General features: G+C 55.6%; 1 protein-coding gene across 5 annotated transcripts in view; it reads right to left on the reverse strand.

Annotated features, from left to right (window-relative positions):
- Nucleotides 1-17,693, reverse strand: part of BCL2L1 (BCL2 like 1) — an 18,654-nt gene continuing 961 nt past the window's right edge. For 3 of the 5 annotated variants that reach the window (XM_041458315.1, XM_041458317.1, XM_041458313.1), the window contains exons 2-3: nt 16,799-17,464; nt 1-1,744 (exon numbers count right to left, since the gene is read on the reverse strand). In XM_041458315.1, coding sequence (XP_041314249.1) covers nt 1,607-1,744; nt 16,799-17,353 — 693 coding nt within the window. In that variant the 5' untranslated portion in view covers nt 17,354-17,464 and the 3' untranslated portion in view covers nt 1-1,606. The remainder of the gene's footprint in view (nt 1,745-16,798; nt 17,465-17,693) is intronic. The other 2 variants (XM_041458316.1, XM_041458314.1) reach the window with 1 other exon arrangement.

The following is a 17,693-nucleotide window of genomic DNA, read 5'->3' on the forward strand; positions in this document are numbered from 1 at the left end:
TCGAATGACAAATTTATTTGTGGATTCACCTCCACCTGCAAACCGAAGCGTTCAATGGGCTAATGCTAATCCTCGTGCTCCCCATGCGGGACCTGAGTGGCTCCGACATGAGGAGCGCGAGTCCGTGCTCAGTGGCCAAGTGAGCTCCCCTGGAACCTCCGGTTCTCCCCTCACCTCCATCCCAGCTTGGCCTCTGCAGGGAGCACGGTCCCACACATAAATACGGACAGACAAGATAACAAAAATAGCATTAATAGTATTCACAAATGAATTAAAAACTACTCGTATATGTACAGCAGAGCGCGGGCAGTATGTACACGGACAAGCTGAGCCAGCTGTGTCTGCCCGCGGTGGGCTCCGAAGGATGAGGGCGTCTATTCTGGAAGCTAATTTCAGCTCGAAGGCCAGAGGTTCCCTGCTCCAGCAGCAGAAGGAGCAGCGTGGGAATGAGGGGGAGGGAAGCCAGACACCTCAGTCACTGCATGCAGCCATCACAGCCACGCTTGGGCACAGGGATCTGCCTGCACTACGGGACTGGGAACATGGGGAACAGCAGTGGAGAGGCCAACAGCTCCTATTGTCCCCAAAGAGGCTCCCCAGAGGTGGAGATGGCTTTCAGCCAGTGTCAGCCCTCACTTCCATCTCCCCTGGGCTTGCTTCCCTGCTAATCTCATGAATCAGCTGCTCCCTGGGCTTTGCCACCCCTGTGAAGGTGCTTCCCCTGACCCTTCCAATCCCCAGCTCTGGATTCCTGGACACCACAGCCCCAGCTCTCTGCAAAGCCCTTTGTGCCAGGGACAAGCAATTTCCCCCTCTCCTGTCTCCTTCCTTTACCAGCCCAGAGGAACAGGCTGGGAAGGGATGAGCACTGTCCCACAGCCATCTACATTTGGAGTGAGGAGGAGGAAGAGGACAAAGAACCCCTCAAACCATGCACAGCCCTGGGCCTGGCACACCGTCCTCATCTGGGACAGGCCACAGCTCCCAGCAACTGAGTATGTGGGGAGAAAGGAATTCTGACCAAGGGCAGAGCCCCCCACCTCCGGCCTCTGCCTCCTCCTCTTGCTCCCCCTGCCACAGGGATGAGCTCTGACTGGAGAAGCAAGGACAGGATAGGGATGCTGCAGGGAAGCTCCATCCTGCTGGGTAGCCTGCCTCTTCCTGGTGCTTGAGCGTGCCAGAGATGGGGGCACGGAGCCTGACCCTTGCTCTGGCTGGGGAACTTTATATTAGTGACACATCTACACACACGCACGCACTCACACATGCAAAAATAAGTCTGTTTATTCTCTTCCAAATTATTTGGAGAACCCTGCAGGGCTGGGACACCTTCTAGCCTGTGCCCCCCCCCAGCTGCCTGGATCTCCCCAGCGCTGGGAGCTGGTGGCTGAAGTGCTGCATTGGCCTCAGCGCCTTTAAAACACAACGGAACAGTAAATAAGACAGGCTACAATAAAAGGAGCTGGCGGCACGAGGGAGAAAACTCCCTGGAGCAGGTGCTCGGCCGGGATGGAGGGGCTGGCCCGGTGCCGGTGCTCGGGAGCGGAGTGTAGTGGATGTGGCGGTGAAGGCGCAGCCGTCCTGGCCACGGGGGCTCGGCGGCGGCTCACTTGCGGCTCAGCAGGGATCCCAGCAGAAGCACTCCGGCCACCGTCGCCCCGGTCAGGAGCCATTTGTTGAAGGTCTCCTGTCCTTTTCTCACCTCGGCAGCAGCATCGTTCCCATAGAGGTCCACAAAGCGCTCCTGTGGAAAGAGGAGAGCGGTGAGCACAGGGGTGTGAGGGGAGCAGAGGGAAGGGCTGGCAGGAAAGCGGTGGTGGGGACCGAGCAGATGACAGATGCCTTGTGCTTCCTCACTCTGAATCATGCACACAGGGCAAGGGGAGAAGCACAGTCATGAGAGAAGAGGATGCCAGAAAGGATTTGTGAGGAGAACACCACGCGGGCAGGGCAGGGGATGCATCACGTGCTCTTGGCTCTCTAAAATTAGCATCCAAGTGTGATAGAAATCATTGCAGTGGGAACCCGCTGGGCTCCATTCCCTGGCCGAGGCCCGTGGAAGCAGCAGCAGCGCTGGTGCCCACGGCTGCGGGAGCCCACACCGTGCATCCCCCCAGTGATTTTGTGTCCACAGTGGAGCCTCCCACCTCCCACTCCCACATCCTGGCCCTTGCAGGTTACTCCACAACACGAGCTGGATTTCACGAATCCCTACAGCGAAGGCAGACATTGGGTCGCCAAGCTACTGCCTTCCCACGGCTTCAGGAGAGCAGGCCAAGCACGAGGCTTGGCCAGGAATGCAGTCACTCCGGCCTGGCTCGTCCGAGCTGGCTGCCTCCAGCAGCAGCAGGAGCTGGGGAGACCTCAGCCCATGGTAAGGAGAGCTGTTGGGGTCTCTGTGCCACACACAGCAGGGCAGGAGGGGTCCCTGGGCAGGCAGCAGGGAAACACGTGGCCCAGGATCTCTCAGGTTTATCAGGGCTGAGCAGGAGGCTCAGAGCTGGACGGAGAGGAAGCTGTGAGCTCCAGGCTCAGGGATCACCAGAAGCTCAGCGTCAGCAGGGGCTCGATGCTGTCGCACCTTGAGCCCATCTTCCCAGCAAGATCCCCTGTTTCCTGGTAAGTGAGTGCAGTTCCAGTAACCAGCTGCTCTGGGAAAGCAGAGATAAGCCCGGCTGACGCTGTCACGCCTCGCCGGCCTCTGCGCAGGCAGGGGGAGCATTCCTGCCTGCCGGCTCTGCCAGCACTCTGCCTCCCACGCTGCCCACAGCAGCACTGCGGGGGTTTGGTGCCCAGCTCATGGCTGCCATCCAGGTGCCTCTCTTCCATGGAACATGGTGCCAAGTCTCCCAGCTCACACCAAACAGCCCCAGGATGGTCACAGCTTGTGGGGTATCTCCTCAGACCAAGCTCAGACACAGTTTTTCAAAGGAGGGTGTGCAGCAGACCTGCCTGCTTACTCCCAGGGAGCTGGGCTGTGTCCCTCTCCATGGCCACAGGGCTCCCCACCACAGGGGATGAGGTCCTTGATAAGCTGTGCACCTCAGTACCTGCCTCTGCCAACAAAGCTCTTCTCCATCTCCCACCAAACACCTCTCCCAGCTGCCTTCCACACCCCATGACCATGAGGAGGTACTCACAAACCCAAATGCAGAGCATTGGGACACAGGGACTTTGCTAACTCACCCTGGAGTATGTCACTGCTGCCACCTCACTCAGGAGTCCTCTTCAGGGATATGACAGTCATCCCCATGACTCCCACCACCTACACAGAGTGGCAGAATGCAGCTCACTTCCCACCATGCCTGCCAGCTGTCATGGGATCTGTGGAGGCGTTGTACTGTGTCCTGGCCCTGCAGGAATGGGCAGCATGGAGCTCACAGGCAGATGTTGTCCCGGGAAAAAGGTGAGGGCTGCTGGCTGCTGCCAGTCCACTCATCTAGGGAACAGCGAGTGATGTGCTGAAGGAGAGGCACAGGAGCAGAGCCCAAACCAAGAAGGAGATATTTTAAATTCTGGCACAGGAAATCCCTCTGCTGATAGGTGGTGATGAGTATGGAGCTGTGACAGGGCATGGCAGTGGCAGCAAACTGAGAGCAGGCTGGCAGGGATGGAGGGCACAGGGAACTGAGGTAGAAGGCACCTGTCCAAAAAACACCACCCCTACAACATTTGTGTCTGGGGAGATTTAGGTTGGATGTTAGAAAAAGGTTCTTCACCAGGAGGCTGTTGGGCCCAGCTCCCCAGGGCAGTGGTCATGGCACTAAGCCTGAACCAGAGTTCAAGGAGTGTTTGGACCACACTCTCAGGAACATGGTGGGCTTGCTGGGCTGTCCTGTGCAGGGCCAGGAGTTGGACTTGATGATTCTTGTGGGTCCCTTCCAACTCAGCATATGTTTTGATCTCTCAGTGCCAGGGCCCTCGCTCCAGGGATGGTTCTTTCCTCGGACACACATCCCAGCCACTTGCTCACAGCACCCGAGGCTGCAGCATGCTCAGCTGCAGGAAGGCAGCTGCATCCTTGTGATGTATTCCCCAGAAGATCTGCTTTCCTCAGGGACTCAGCAGGACCTGCCCCACTGAGAGTCCCACACATCTCCACAGGCTCCTCCTGACCCACGGCAGGGATGTCCCCACTGTGCTTCAGTGCTGGACAGGGCCACACATCCACCCAGCCTCTCCGTGGGGCAGGCACCAGGAGAGGCCCCCCCAGCAGGGCAGGGAGCCAAGGAGGGCTGGCAGCCGGTTCTCCATGCTGCTTTTTCCATGGCATGTGCTGCCTTTGGGGAAAGGCAGTTCCAAGAAGCCCTTGCTTCCAAGAAAAGGAAGTGTTTGCTGAAGGAGAGATAAATAGCGCACAGTGAACGCAGAGCTATCGGGTGCTACAGGCAGAGAGGAGCACAGCCAGAGCCTGGCACAGGCAGGGAGAGGACTTGAGCCCCTCTCCTTCCCTTGGGAAGGGAGCAGCAGCTGCTGGAGCCACAGCTGGGGTCCGTAGGGGACCCGAGGAGAGTTCCTTGCCCTTCCCTGGGGAAACCACCCTAGGAGATGTGATAGCTTAGCCTCTGCACAACTTTGATCCCAGATGTGTCCCCTGGGAACCAGATCCCAGACCAGAGGGAGTGGGAAAACAGGCAGGAACGTCCTCCCTGCCCATGCTGGGGGCGGGTTGAAGGTTAGGGAAAGGCAGCTTGCTCTGTTCCCACACCATCCCGGGTCTCGGCTGCTCTGCACCTGAAGCCCAGCACTCCCAGGACTGATCCTGACCTCTCTGGCCTGGTGTTTGGATCTCAGGCTTGCCCAGACACGTCCAGATATTTCTGGTCTCCCCCAGTCACCTTTATCTGAGAGGAAATATTTGGAATTCCTGAGCTGATCACAAGGACTGTGGTAGCAACAGCACGTCAGTGTTTCAATGTCTCAATCCGTGGGCCTCTTCCAGAGAGGACACACTGTTCCATCAGAACTCCCGTCACATCCCCTTCCCCACCCCACATCCGAAAGGAGGATGCTCCAGAGCAGGCAATGAGGAAGCAGAGATCTTATTCCTCTGCAAGAGGCAATCCCCTGCCTTTGCCTCTCCTCCCCAGAGCTGGAGAAGGAATCCACATTTTCTTGTTGGAGCCTAAAACATCACTTGCTGGAGGAGTCGGGGCAGGGCATGCTTCCCTCCTGCTGCACATGCTGCTTGCAGGAGGTAGAGACCCTGGAGTCAGGCCCCACCACCCCCCAGAGCTGGGGCAGGGAGGTTCTGCAGTGCCAAAAGTTCTCTTGACACTCACAGAGCCCCAAACTGCAACCCAGCACTGTGGGGGATGCAGCAACCATTTAAACACTGCCCAGTGCACACACACAACCCTGTGGCAAAAAGGCAAGAGAGCAGGTCTGACCTGAAGTGCTCTGTCTCAGGGGGAGAGCAGACTAAAGAAGCACGACTTCTGGCTGAGACACTACTCACATCCTAGCCTGGAAAGGGGAACACCTCAAGTTTGAGGCTCTCATTTGTTCGGTTGGTTTCATTCACCAGTGCTGCTCGCGCGGGAGGGAGAACAGTTGCTGGATCCCATTCAGGGTGAGCAGAGCAGAGCAGGTTCCTCTTTCAAGATAAGCCCCAGCACTTGGGGAAAGAGGATTCGGTGACACTGAGCCATGAGGGCAGGTGAAGGAAGCAGATGTGGGCAATAAACTCCCATCTGGCCTCTGGTGAGGCAGGAGAGCAGAGGTCTCTAGCAGTTTGGGGCTCAAAGCTTGCCCTGCACAAGGGGGTGAGGGGCATGGAGGTCACTGAGATACCAGGACAAAGCTCTGAAAACCAGCAGAGAAGAGCCAGGCCCTACTGGGAGTATCCAGGTGAACTTGGTCAAACTTTGACATGGAGACTTGGACTCCAGCAGGAGCTTTGCAGCTTCCCCACGGCTCCGACACCCAGCCAGCCCAGGGAGACAGAGACCCCCCAGCACCCACCTCAGCATGCACAACAGCCTTTCCAACCCCCAGGACCCTGATGTGATTTACCAAAAATGATCTGGTTCCCCAGAAGCTCCTGTGGGATAAGCCAGCATTGTTCCCAGATGGATCAGCAGAGCTATGGGGAGGTTAAGTGCCTTTCCCAGAGCTGTGAGCGAGCCAGCAGCATGAGCCACAGCATCTGACTCCCAACCCAGGCATTCTCATCACGAGGCAATGTTTCCCTTGAAAACAAGGCTGTTTCTGTTTTACCTTCACCGTAAGTACAGCTGTGTTCCTGCTCAGAGGTCTAACAGCAACCACCGGCCGGGAGCAGAGTCATCTGGATGACCAGACATTTGTTAATGAGATGCTGGGAACAGTTTTGTGCTGAGCAGCAAGACAAGGAGGGAAAAAGAAAGGCAGCAGCTCAGCACAGACCACAACAAAGCCCTGCATCGACAGCAACCTGCTCCCAGAGCCCCTTTGGGCTGCCAGCTCACCACATGGGGCTGGCATATGCGAACCTGGAGGTGAAACACAGGGGAGAAAAGGCAGCTGAGGGCTTTAAGAATATAAGAAAACATAAGTATTCCCAAAGGCTGCCACGGGGATCCTGTAAACACGGCTCTGTGGGTCCCTTTGTGATATGAATGGAAGAGACATCCCAGAGGTTCTCCCTCTGCCCTGCTTCCCCTGATGCTGTATCCACATGTGACCCCCACCACTCCCAGCCCTGAAAGGAGGGCAGAAGGGACAGAGTGTGACTGCAGAGGTCGCAGGACTGCCTGCAGTGCTGGGCAGTGGAGGTCAAGGTGAGCATCTGACCCAGGAGCATGGCAAGGACACCTGCCATCCAAGGCAGGTCTGACCTTCCCCAAAGAAACACACATCCTAGAATGGTTAGAAGGGACCTTAAAGATCATCTAATTGCAATCCCCGTTCCATGGGTACAGAAGATCTGCAGCTTCACCCCACTGGTCCCCACCAGCAACCCCAGGCAGGCTCAGAATGGGGTGAGGAAGGGGATCTGGGACACAGAGAGAGGAAGGGGCTCTGGGGACAGCAGCTGCAGGTGCAAATACTCCAGAGACTCAGCTCTAACTGTTATGCAAATGGTGACCTCCAGCGAAGCAGCTGCTGATCTCCATGACAATGGCAGGGAATGCCACCCACCCACTGCCCCTCCTGCCTTTCCTGCCCTTGAAGCTGGTGCTGGGGTGTTGTGGACCCTGGGGTGCTGGCCCTCCCCAAATCCCGGGGCATTCATTGAAACCTGCGACTGGGAAGGAGGCAGCCATAAATTTAAAAGAGTCAATTAAATAAGAACACCCCCTCTTCTTTCTCTTCTCACTCGGGCTTTGCTGTGGGACTGTAGCTTGGGGGTCCAGCAGGGAAGCTGTCCCTTGGGCCAAAGCCCAACAGACCTGCAGGGCTCCAGCCTAGCCCAGGCCAGAGCCAGCTCTTTTCTAACCAGAAACAAACCCTCACTAGCACATTCCAGCCCTAATCCTTGCCGCTGCAGCCTTCTGTCAAACTGGTTTCATCACCGGCTCCAGGGAACCTGCAATAACCCCACACCATTCAGCACAATTTCAGCGTTTTCCAAATACATGAAAGAGGCTACGGTGACAGCTGTAACCCCCGTCCCTGCCCCGGGAGACTGCTGTGCACAGCACGAGATGGAGAGCAGGGAATTGCGCTCTCCGTTCCAGAAATCTGCTGAAACATTCATGTGTATTAAAGCCGGAGACGATGTGAATGACTAATCCATTTGCATCCATCTTTCATCAGTGTTCCTCCCAGAGCTAACCAGGCTGAGGGCTCCCGAAGGTGCCACAGCCCTGGCCAGCACCGGGCTGCTCGGCAGGGCCAGCGAGGATGGCAGGAGACACGGCTCTGGTACAAAGGCACAGCGAAGAACACATTGGCTGAGCCGGATCCACTCAAGAGATTAGCACCTGCTGGGAATGGGATTGTTTTCCAAAGGGCATTAAGTGGAATAGTCCGAGGAAAGACGGTCTCTCTGATGCTTCTCCCCACCGGACAGATGGTGTCTGAGCCCCGCAGCAGAGCAGCCTTTGTGCGAGGGGCACGCTCGGGGGGCAGGGAAGGCTCCTGCTCTCATGTCCCGGTTATCTGGGGCCGGGGAGCAGAGGGCTGTGGCCAGCTCGCTGTGCCGGACAGCACCTCAGCAGGGTCACTGGCACCCAGGGAACAGAGCTCAATTTTCACCTTGTCATTGCTCTTCCTGGACGTCAGAGCTCCTGTGCAATCGTGCCCTTGTGTAACCGTGGGGAAACCTGTGCCGGGGAGATGTGCCATGCTCACGTGTGCCCGGCTGCCGAGCCACGTTCCCTCCTACCAGGGGAGGAGTGGGCAATGCTGACGGCTCTTTCTGGTCCTCACCCGCACCGTGAGCCTCACCAAGCCCACTCCACAGGGAATGTTGGCGTTACCAGGGCTCAAGGGAGCCAGGCTGAGTGCAGGGATGGTTCCCAGAACAGAGAGATCCTGGGGAAGAGCTGCCAGGTTCTCCTGCCTCAGCCACTCACCCACCAGCATCCTGGAGGAGAGACAGCCAAGCTTTACCACTTCCCACTTCAGCCCCGGCACCTCACGAGGCTGCTGTAATTCTTACATGCCACTTGAATGAAAAAGGGGAAAGGGTGGAGGTGCAGGAAGAGGAGGAAGATGTGCTCATTCTGTTTTCACTTCCTGTTAGTTCCATGAAATCTCAAATTATTCAAGCCACAAAGTCCCTTTTAGCAAAATCCTTGCTGACTTGAGGGCAGGAAGCACAGTAGGCAGCTGATGCAGCAAACGCGAGAGAGAGCAGTGCAGCATGAGAAGGAGACTTTGTGCTCTGCCCTGGGCTCCTCCATGCATGTTGTTGCATGAAATAATCACTGGCTGGTGCACTGGAAGCTTCTAAATGAGGTCAGTTGCTCTATTAAAAGACATTAGCTCTCCAGCAAGTTTAATACACTGGTGAGCCATACAAGTATAGAATGAAGGCACTTGCAACACTCCATGATGGCTGATTTACAGGTAGCAACACCTCATTTTCTCCATATATAAGTCATATGTCACCCAGGCACTACCACACACACACCCAGCACCCACATCCCAGCCCAAATCCTGAGCCAGCTCACCACAAGTCACACACACACAGAGTAATGCCACGTACTGCCACCAGACGTGCTCCCTGAACAACACAGGCACTGTCTCCAGTCTTCCACAGCTTCCATGGTGGCACAAACCAGAGAGATGGGCAAATGGGACTGGAACTGTTCAGAGAAGCAATGCAGCCAGCTGTCCTGCTCCACCTGATCATGGCACCAGCTGCATTCAAACCAAACCAGCTCCATTCCAGAGAGATGGGCAAATGGAGAAGCAGAGAAGCAATGCAGCCAGCTGTCCTGCTCCACCTGATCATGGCACCAGCTGCATTCAAACCAAACCAGCTCCATGCTAGCCTAAACCTCTTCTCTGAGCTTCACAAAGAGCCCTTCATCCTCCAGCAGAGATGAAAACCCTTCCATGCCCCTTCAGGAGGCAGCCAGTTCCAGCATCTCCCTTTCAAATCCTCCCCCAGGAGCCAGGTCACTGCATGGCTCTGCCCATAGGCCCCTTGCACAGTCCCAGGGTGAACAGCTCCAGCTCCTGCTCCAAGCCCTGCCTGCTGCCAGCTTGTCACGTTTTGGAGTATTTGATTTCACTCTTCAGAGCACCTGTCTGGCAGTGGTACAGGCAGGGAGAACCTGCCTGCTCTTTGTTCTTGGCCAGGCAGAGCACAGAGCAGGACACCTGCCTCGGTTTCCCTGTGAGCTCAGGTGCAGGGCTGCGAGCTGGGGGACTCTGGGTCCATCCTGGATCAGGAACAGGGGGCTGAAAGGCTGAGCCCAGCCCTACTCCCACCGGAGGATCCTCATCTCCAGGGCTCATCTCCCCAAGCAGGATACTGATGCCAGCAGCCAGCTACTAATTGGATCTACTTAAATCAGCAGCTACGTCTGCAGACGCAGCTGAAACACAAGCTTGAGCAGGAAGGAGGATAATGCAATAAATTCAAACAGCTCTCCCCAAGGGAATCACACAACCCCCTGAAACTTCCCTCTTTGCAGATAGAGCCCATTACCCTTCCCTGGGCCTGCTGTGCCAGTGCAGAGGCAAGCAGCAGTCGAAAAAGTAACCAGCCCAAAGCCCCCTGAAACACCAAGCTCCCCCAGCTTCCTGCTCCCAGCAGCAGAGGGAAGGCAGACCAGTTACAGCACAACATTCAAACAGTCCCTGTGGCCACGGGAGCCTCTCTGGTTAACGCTCCGAATCCCGCTCCTCCCTCCCTCCCTCGCTACCCTGGAGGCAGGCAGCAGCGCTGAGTGCACTGGGTTTCCCATTAAAGAGATCCTGGGAGACAGCACTGGGCTGGTACACGTGAGCACGTGTCCGAGAGAAGACACGGGCGGCTGGAGAGATGCTGGCTGCACGGAGCTGCAGCGGGCGTTCCCGCCTGCAGGCAGTCCTTCCCAGCACTGCTCAACCCTCCGATTCTTTTTTTTGCTAACTAAATTAAAGATGAGGATAAAATAAGCAAAATACCTAAAAATAAAAAATAAACCGAGCATTTCTACAGCACAACTAGGTCACAGCTCCCCAGCATGCGAGTTGTGGCAGCCACGGCTCAGCCCCTTGAGCCTCCTGGGTTCAAAACTGACATCTCTCTTAAAAGGCTGCTCCCGAAACCCACACCTGCTCCCCGGTGAGCCCAGCTGGAGCCATCTGCTAACGGCTCTGCCTCCCAGCAGCCCTCGGCACCCTCGTTCCGCTGGGCTGTTCTGCTGTGGCAGAGAGTAACCCTTCTCCCCGCCTGACCACGATGGGTACCAGCCCGTGCCCTGAGCCTGCCCCACTGCCCCCCTCCATGGGTGCACTGTGGGAGAAGCTCTCCCACGCCTCTGGAATGCATGTTCCCTAACTTGAGCTCTTGGCATCTCAAGAATGATTAGGAGTAGGACTTCAGAGAGATCTTGCACCAAGAACCCCTCCTGCACATCCTTTCAGGTGAGGAGCAGGGAGGAGGATGTCTCCCTGTCCAAGGTCAGGGCAATAAAGCAAGGAATGCCCTGGCACTGAGGGACTCTGCTTCCCTTTCATGTCTCCACTCTATGCGTTAATCTTTAGTGGCTCAGAACAATAGTGTTTAAGGGCAACATCCCTCCCTTGCGGGAGGGTGGAGCAGGAGAGCAGAGGGTGGAGGACAGTGGCTGCTCTCCTGCCACCGCAAGGCAGAGCCACCCTCAGTGAATACCTTCGCTCTGAATCAGCAGGTAGGTCAACATCCCGGCTGCTCTGGGGTCCCCAGAGGGGACACAGCAGCTGCCCCCAGCCCCCTTTTGCTCCCACAGCCACCATTAATCCCTCGCCTCTCAGTTCAGCAGGTCTGCAACACTTCTACAACTGATATCCATCCCTTCCCTTCCCCCAGCTCCTCCTGGGAATACTCTGGCTTTACAGCTAGTGGGGAAAGAGCTGCTAGAGAAATACTCCTTGTAATGTCAAGATGGGACTGTGCTTACATCCATCAGCTTCTTGGTAAAAACCAGAGGAAACCAAACCTTCTCAGCTTCAGCAAAGGTCTCAGAGCACCACACCACCATTCAGCTGCACCCAGTGTGTGCTGCAGGCATGTTGCTGCTCCTGGGGGGAAACCATGTACACAACCATACCAGAGCTCCACGGAAATCAGGCACAGCAGCCCAGACACACACAGAAAGCTGCAGCTTCCACTGGGGAAAAGAGAGCTCCCACCCACCCTTTCTGCTGTGCTGGGACACCCCACTGCTGCTGAAGCAGAGAGAGACCCCGGGCAGCGCTCCAGGGACACGGCTCCAGCGTCAGAGAGGAGCAGGATGAGCAGGCGGAATGACATTACTGAGAGCAGCTGTGAACACAGAGCAGCAAGAAACAGTTTGTTAATTATTTCACAGGTCTTTTTTTAAATGACACTCAGCTCTTCGGATTAAAGAGCCTCGGAGTGCTTTACGAATCAGAGTTGCCAGTGGCTCCCCTGGGAGTGAAGGAAATGCTATCCCTTTCGCTCAAAGACCCCGGGGTTAAGTGGGCTGCTCTGAGCCACAGCCAGCCACGGGCAGGAGTTTGGCTTTCCAGGCGCCTGCTGTAATCACAGATCTAAGGAACGTAATCAAACTGCACCACACACCGAGAGGCAGCAAGGAAAACAGGCAGGGCCCCAAAGAAGGAGAACCAGTAAAGGGGGTAAAGAGCAAAGCTCTGAAATCAGCCTCTGCATTGCTCTTGGTCTAGCGGCAGGAATGCTGCTGTGGGCCGGGCAGGAAGCTGCAGTGGAAGTCATTCCAATGGCATTTCCTGGAGAGCACTGCAGAAAAGCCTCCCAGGTCGAAGGCTGGCTGAGGAGCTGCCAGCAGGGATCTGCACACTGAGCCCAGATCTCCAGCTGTCAGTGGGGATACAGCTACCTGGGCTGGTTGGTCCAGGCAGGACAGCCTGAGTCAGGACACTGCTGGCACCTCCCACAGCCAGGGAGGAATACCCAGGACTGTGAAGGGACCTGGGGAACCCCACTGGCAGGAGGACAGTAATTTTTTCACCCCACGCAGGTGATGACAATGGGGCCATCGTCTCAGCTGCAAGGGATCAAGGCTGTAAAATAATTACCGAGGACAAAGTGCAAAGCAACAGTACAGCTGAGCACCACAGACCAGGTTGCTCAAAGCCCCATCCAACCTTACTGTGAACACTTCCAGAGATGGGGCAGCCACAGCTTCTCTGGGCAACCTGTGCCAGTGTCTCATAAACCTCACAGGGCAGAGAACCTTCCTAATAGCCAATCTAACTCTGCCTTCCCTCAGGGGGGAGGAATTCCCCCTTGTCCTATCACTCCATGCCCTTGTCCAAAGTCCCCCTCCACCTCTGCTGGAGCCTCTTTAAGCACTAGCAGGGAGCCCTCTCTTCTCCTGGCTGAACAACCCCAATTCTCTCAGACTCAGATGAAGCCACAGGATTCATCTTCAAGACAGCAAAGCACAGCCTTGGCTATGCTCAGTCATTTCCAGTGAGTCAGTTCTGCTGCACGTTGACCACCACGTGGAACGAATGGCTGTGATCTCAAACAGGATTAGAAGTGCCAGGGTATCCCCAAAACCCAACCTGTAACACTCAGAAGGGCAGAACTCTGGCGAACCGCACACTCCCAGGAAATGTGGTAGTGGCAGGGACAGCTTGTGCAGCATACCTGGGACACAAGGCCAAAAAGCATTTTCCAAGAGCCGAGAATCAAAGTCTAACTCTCGACCTGAAACCACTGAGGAGCCTGGAGCCAGAGCACAGGACGAAATCCCAGCTGTGCACTGTCATATGACACAGGCTGAGTCATTTCCTATCATTCAGAAAAAAAATTTAAAAGATAAAAATGAGCTTGCTATATTGACATGTTCAAAGGGTTTTCCCCAAAGAGAATCACAAGCTTTTAGTCCTCTGCAGGGTGACACAACACATGTCCTAGCACACCAAGTCCTGTGTAGCAGGGTCAAGTGAGAACCCAGGAAGCACTGAGCCATCGCAGGACGTAGCTCATTCTCCATCAGCCTAGTACAGTTTGTTGGGATTCACATATCACTGGCTGGTGCTAAAGATGCTACTTGTTTCAGTTCTAGCCTGATGCAGCCCCTTTATGTGGGTCCTGACCATATGCCCCACAAACCTCCTGACTCTATATCCACAGATCTAACTCCAAGCTCATCCAGAAAACCCTCCTTAAATCCCATTCTGAATGTGGATTTAGCCTTGAAGGAAAAGCTGTCATGCACTGGAGGGTCACAGCCAGGCAGGAACTACTGCTCACTTTCCTTTCTCAAACAGATTAGGCACGGTCAGTACATCTCTGCCTGCCAGGCTCTCTCCCGTTCACCCTGCACTTCCCCCTCCTTCCTTCCCACTCACCAGATTTCTCCCTCCACAACTCCCAATCCCCGCTGGCACCACCATTTCAACTTCACAGCTAGTGGGACCTGGTCCTGGTCAAAGCAACTGGCCCAGGAAAGCCTCCTTTTTGGATGGGATGGCTTGCCAAGGCAGCAGCTCTCTTCTAGCTGGTTATTAAATGTTCCCCTTGGGTTGCTCTTGTTTGCTTGTTTTCCCAGTACCAGATTGCACAGCAGAGGGCAAACCAAGGCAGAGCCAGTAAATGTGACAAAACACTTCTATGTTAACGTTATGGAGCAAGATTTACTATTTCCCCTTGCCTCAAAACTTGATTTCTCAAGAGAACTGCTACAGCCCAGCACACAGCAGCCTCCAATGGCACCTGCACCCCGTGGCCCTCCTCTGCTGCCTTTGTTCCACTGGTGGGGAATGGAACAGAGCTTCCTACACAAATGGGCTGTGCAGCTCTTATTATGGAGCCATGCTCCTTCCCTCTTTTAGAGGGGCTTTCCAGGAAGAGAAGTGCTGCAGTCCTCCAAAACACAAACCACCTGGGCCCTGCCAAGCAGGCCTGCCAGAACTTGCATCTCTCTCACCAGGACCTGCCTGCTGCACCTCTCGGGAGTGCTTTGTTTGAATGGGACATGCTGTAACAGCTCCAATGCAACAAACAGACTCCCTGTGCAAACAGGGCGGCAGGAGAGGGATGGCTCCATCACAGCCAGGGCAGGGTGGCACTCCTCTTGCAGGGAGAGCTGGCAGAAGGCCAGAGGCTTTCTCCCCGCAGCTGGAATCGCGAGAGCGAAGGAAAGCAAAGCATCCCCATGCATACCCTACACATGAGGCACTCAGGAGCTCTTATGGCCTCTGTCCCTTGGTGTGGAGTGGCATGGCTTCCTACAGGAAGGAACATGATGAAAGCTGAGAGTGGAAGAAAGCTACAGCCAAGATGTCAAATGAGCACTCAGGGTTTGCAACAGGCTGGCAGCAGCAACACTGCCCAGCGCTGGTTTTTTCGTGGCTGGTGGTGTGGACTCCCCACACTCTGGCCTTCACCACCCTGCCTGGCTTCCATTCAGTTCCCAGCACAGCCCAGGCAGCGGCACAGCCTGGGCAGGGAAGTTAAAAGCCTGGTTCAAGGTTAGAACAAGAGAGCAAGGCGGTCCCCTGAGTGGGAAACGGCGTTTTTCAAAGAGAGAGCTGGTGGGCGGGTCAGATAGAGAGGAGTCCTGACCCTTCCGCAATCTGTTGAACAAATATTTGTTCCAAACAATTAATTTAGAGACAGACACAAAAAAATTGAAGAGGCTGAATCGTGATGGTTGGGGGTGGGGAACAGAGGGAGGAGGTGTTTGATTCCCCACAAGCAGGGACCAGTGATTTTCCACCAGTGATTTAATCTAAATCCCCCAGAGAGTTCATTTACAAAAAATCAGATTGCATTATCGCCTAGGTCTCCAGGATACAGCCCAATCCGTCACTAACAGCAACAGCCACACTAGCTTGGAAACCTCAGTTTGATCACTTAATTCCAAAACTAATCTGTGGCTCTAAAAGCCAAAAGCATAGGGAGGGGGAAGGAAGTCTGTATTTGGCCAAGGTTATCTGCAGGATGAGAGAGCTAATGGGCCACATAGAGCCAGATGAAATGGCCAGCAGATCCCAGGCCATTAATCGAAACCAAGCTCCTCTCCTTGCCTGAGCAGCCCCACCCAGGCAGTGCCCCAGGGCGGTCACATTCCTGGAATTCTTTCACCCTTCCTGAACCAGCTCCCTCCCCTTGGGTGCAGCAGCTCCCCTTCTTCTCCAGGGTCCCCAGCATTGCTGGGCAGGCACGGGGAGCTGGGGAGAACCTCTTCTCTGCAAGGAGGGTGCAGAGCACAACGTTGGGCTCAAAGGCTCCTCTCCCCTTCCCAAAATGCTGGGCTCTGCCAATGTACCGCGAGCTGAAGGGGGCTGAGAGGCCTCAGCTCCCAGCAAGGAGGCAACTCCCCGCTGTTTAGATGCCAATGCCTGACAGCATGAACTCTTTCCAGTGGGAACCGGTAAAGGTTACACCAGCAGGGAATCACTAAGATGCAGAAGCCAAATGAAAACTCAGACATCTGTAGGTCATATACCTCCCGCCGGCAGTCCCAGGCTGCACCGCACAGCCGGACCCGGCATTTCAAGAATGCTTCCTGAAGAAATGCTTATTCATGTTAATACCTCACCACTGAGAGCTCCCAGGGTTTGCTGCTGGGGCAGCTGGGAGCACTGCTCCCTGCCAAGGGAAAAGCAGCTGCGGGCTTAGCAGCTCCCCAGCACAGAGACTGCCTCCACCTCAGCTCTGGCTCCCACCACACCAGCTCAGACAGTCCCAGAAGCCCACCCACCCACCAGGATCTGCTGTGGGATTCACTTCACCACGAGCAAGGCAAAAGCTGTTTCCAGAATGAAGAAGTAGCTGCTACCTCGGCAAACCACCAGCCAGCCCACCACAACACTGCCTTGGAGAGGAGGAAGCTCCACTCCCTGCTATTAATGACACCGGGAACATGCCCCAGAGCCAGGGCTCTGCTGGAAGAACAAGATTGGATGACATTAGATTTCCAAAGGCTCTTAGAAAAACAGGTCTTTTACATAACATCCAGGGAGGAGAAAAAGCAGGGATGGAGAAAGACATATCTGAGCACAAACTGTGTCAACACGGTGGGCTGCCCTCTTGGGACATTGTTAAGAGCACAGAAGGCAAGACCACACAGCCCTTTATCCTCCCTGCAAGGGGTAGGACAAGCTCTAGCACAAACATTGCAGGGAGCTGTGCTCTGGTTTGACCAGCCCCACTGCCAGCCTGGAGCGAGGGAGGGCACGGGCAGCCACCCCCAGCACAGAGACGTGTTCTTACCCATCCGCCATTCTCCTGGATCCAGGGATCTAAGTGGTCGGTCAAGTACGTGGTCATCCAAGACACGATGCGTTTCACCAATACCCGCATCTCCTTAACAACGCTCTCCACGCACAGGGCTCCTCCGAAGGAGAAGAAAGCCACGATGCGGCCCCAGTTCACTCCATCGCGGAACAGTTCGTTCACTACCTGCTCAAAGCTCTGATACGCTGTGCTGGGAGTGATGTGGAGCTGGGAAGTGAGGTCGCTGAACGCCCGCCGGTACCTCAGCTCAAACTCATCCCCCGCCTCTCTCAGCGCCTGCCTCACGTCGGCTGCTCGACGGATCTCGTGGACTTCGAGGCTGCTCTGGTGCACGGTGGCTCCGTTCACTATGTGGCTGGTGGCCGCGTGCCAGGAGGGGCTCCCGTTGAGGACCCCGTCCATCTCGTCCTCCTCCCCTGCAAAGTCAGTCCTGTTCTCATCCTCCTCCTCCAGCTGACTCCAGCTGTAGCCTTTCTGTGAGAGCTTGTAGGAAACAAAGTCAATCACTAACTCCCGGTTACTGCTGTACATTTTCACACCTGGGACGCCCTCAATGAGTCCATGGTCCGGAGCACAAGCAGATCAGCACTTAGCAGGTTCCGACTCTGCTCCTCTTCCTCGCCACCGATGGAAGCATCTGACCTTAGCACAGAGGAGGAGAAAGGCACCGAAACGGTTATTGCCACAGCTCTTAGATGCACCCGCGCCATTACCACCGATAGCTTATCGTTATACTGAGATCACCCCGCAGCTCTACGCCGAGGCTCAGGGCCACCAGATTGAAGCTGCACGGAAAACCGACCACAACACCCCCTCCCCCGGAAAGCAGCCTCGAGCCGCGGGGACCCCCAGGCTCGCTCCGAGCAGACCC

Source organism: Pyrgilauda ruficollis, unplaced genomic scaffold (genome assembly GCF_017590135.1).
Source record: "Pyrgilauda ruficollis isolate IOZ18807 unplaced genomic scaffold, ASM1759013v1 scaffold127, whole genome shotgun sequence".
Lineage (NCBI taxonomy): Eukaryota > Metazoa > Chordata > Aves > Passeriformes > Passeridae > Pyrgilauda > Pyrgilauda ruficollis.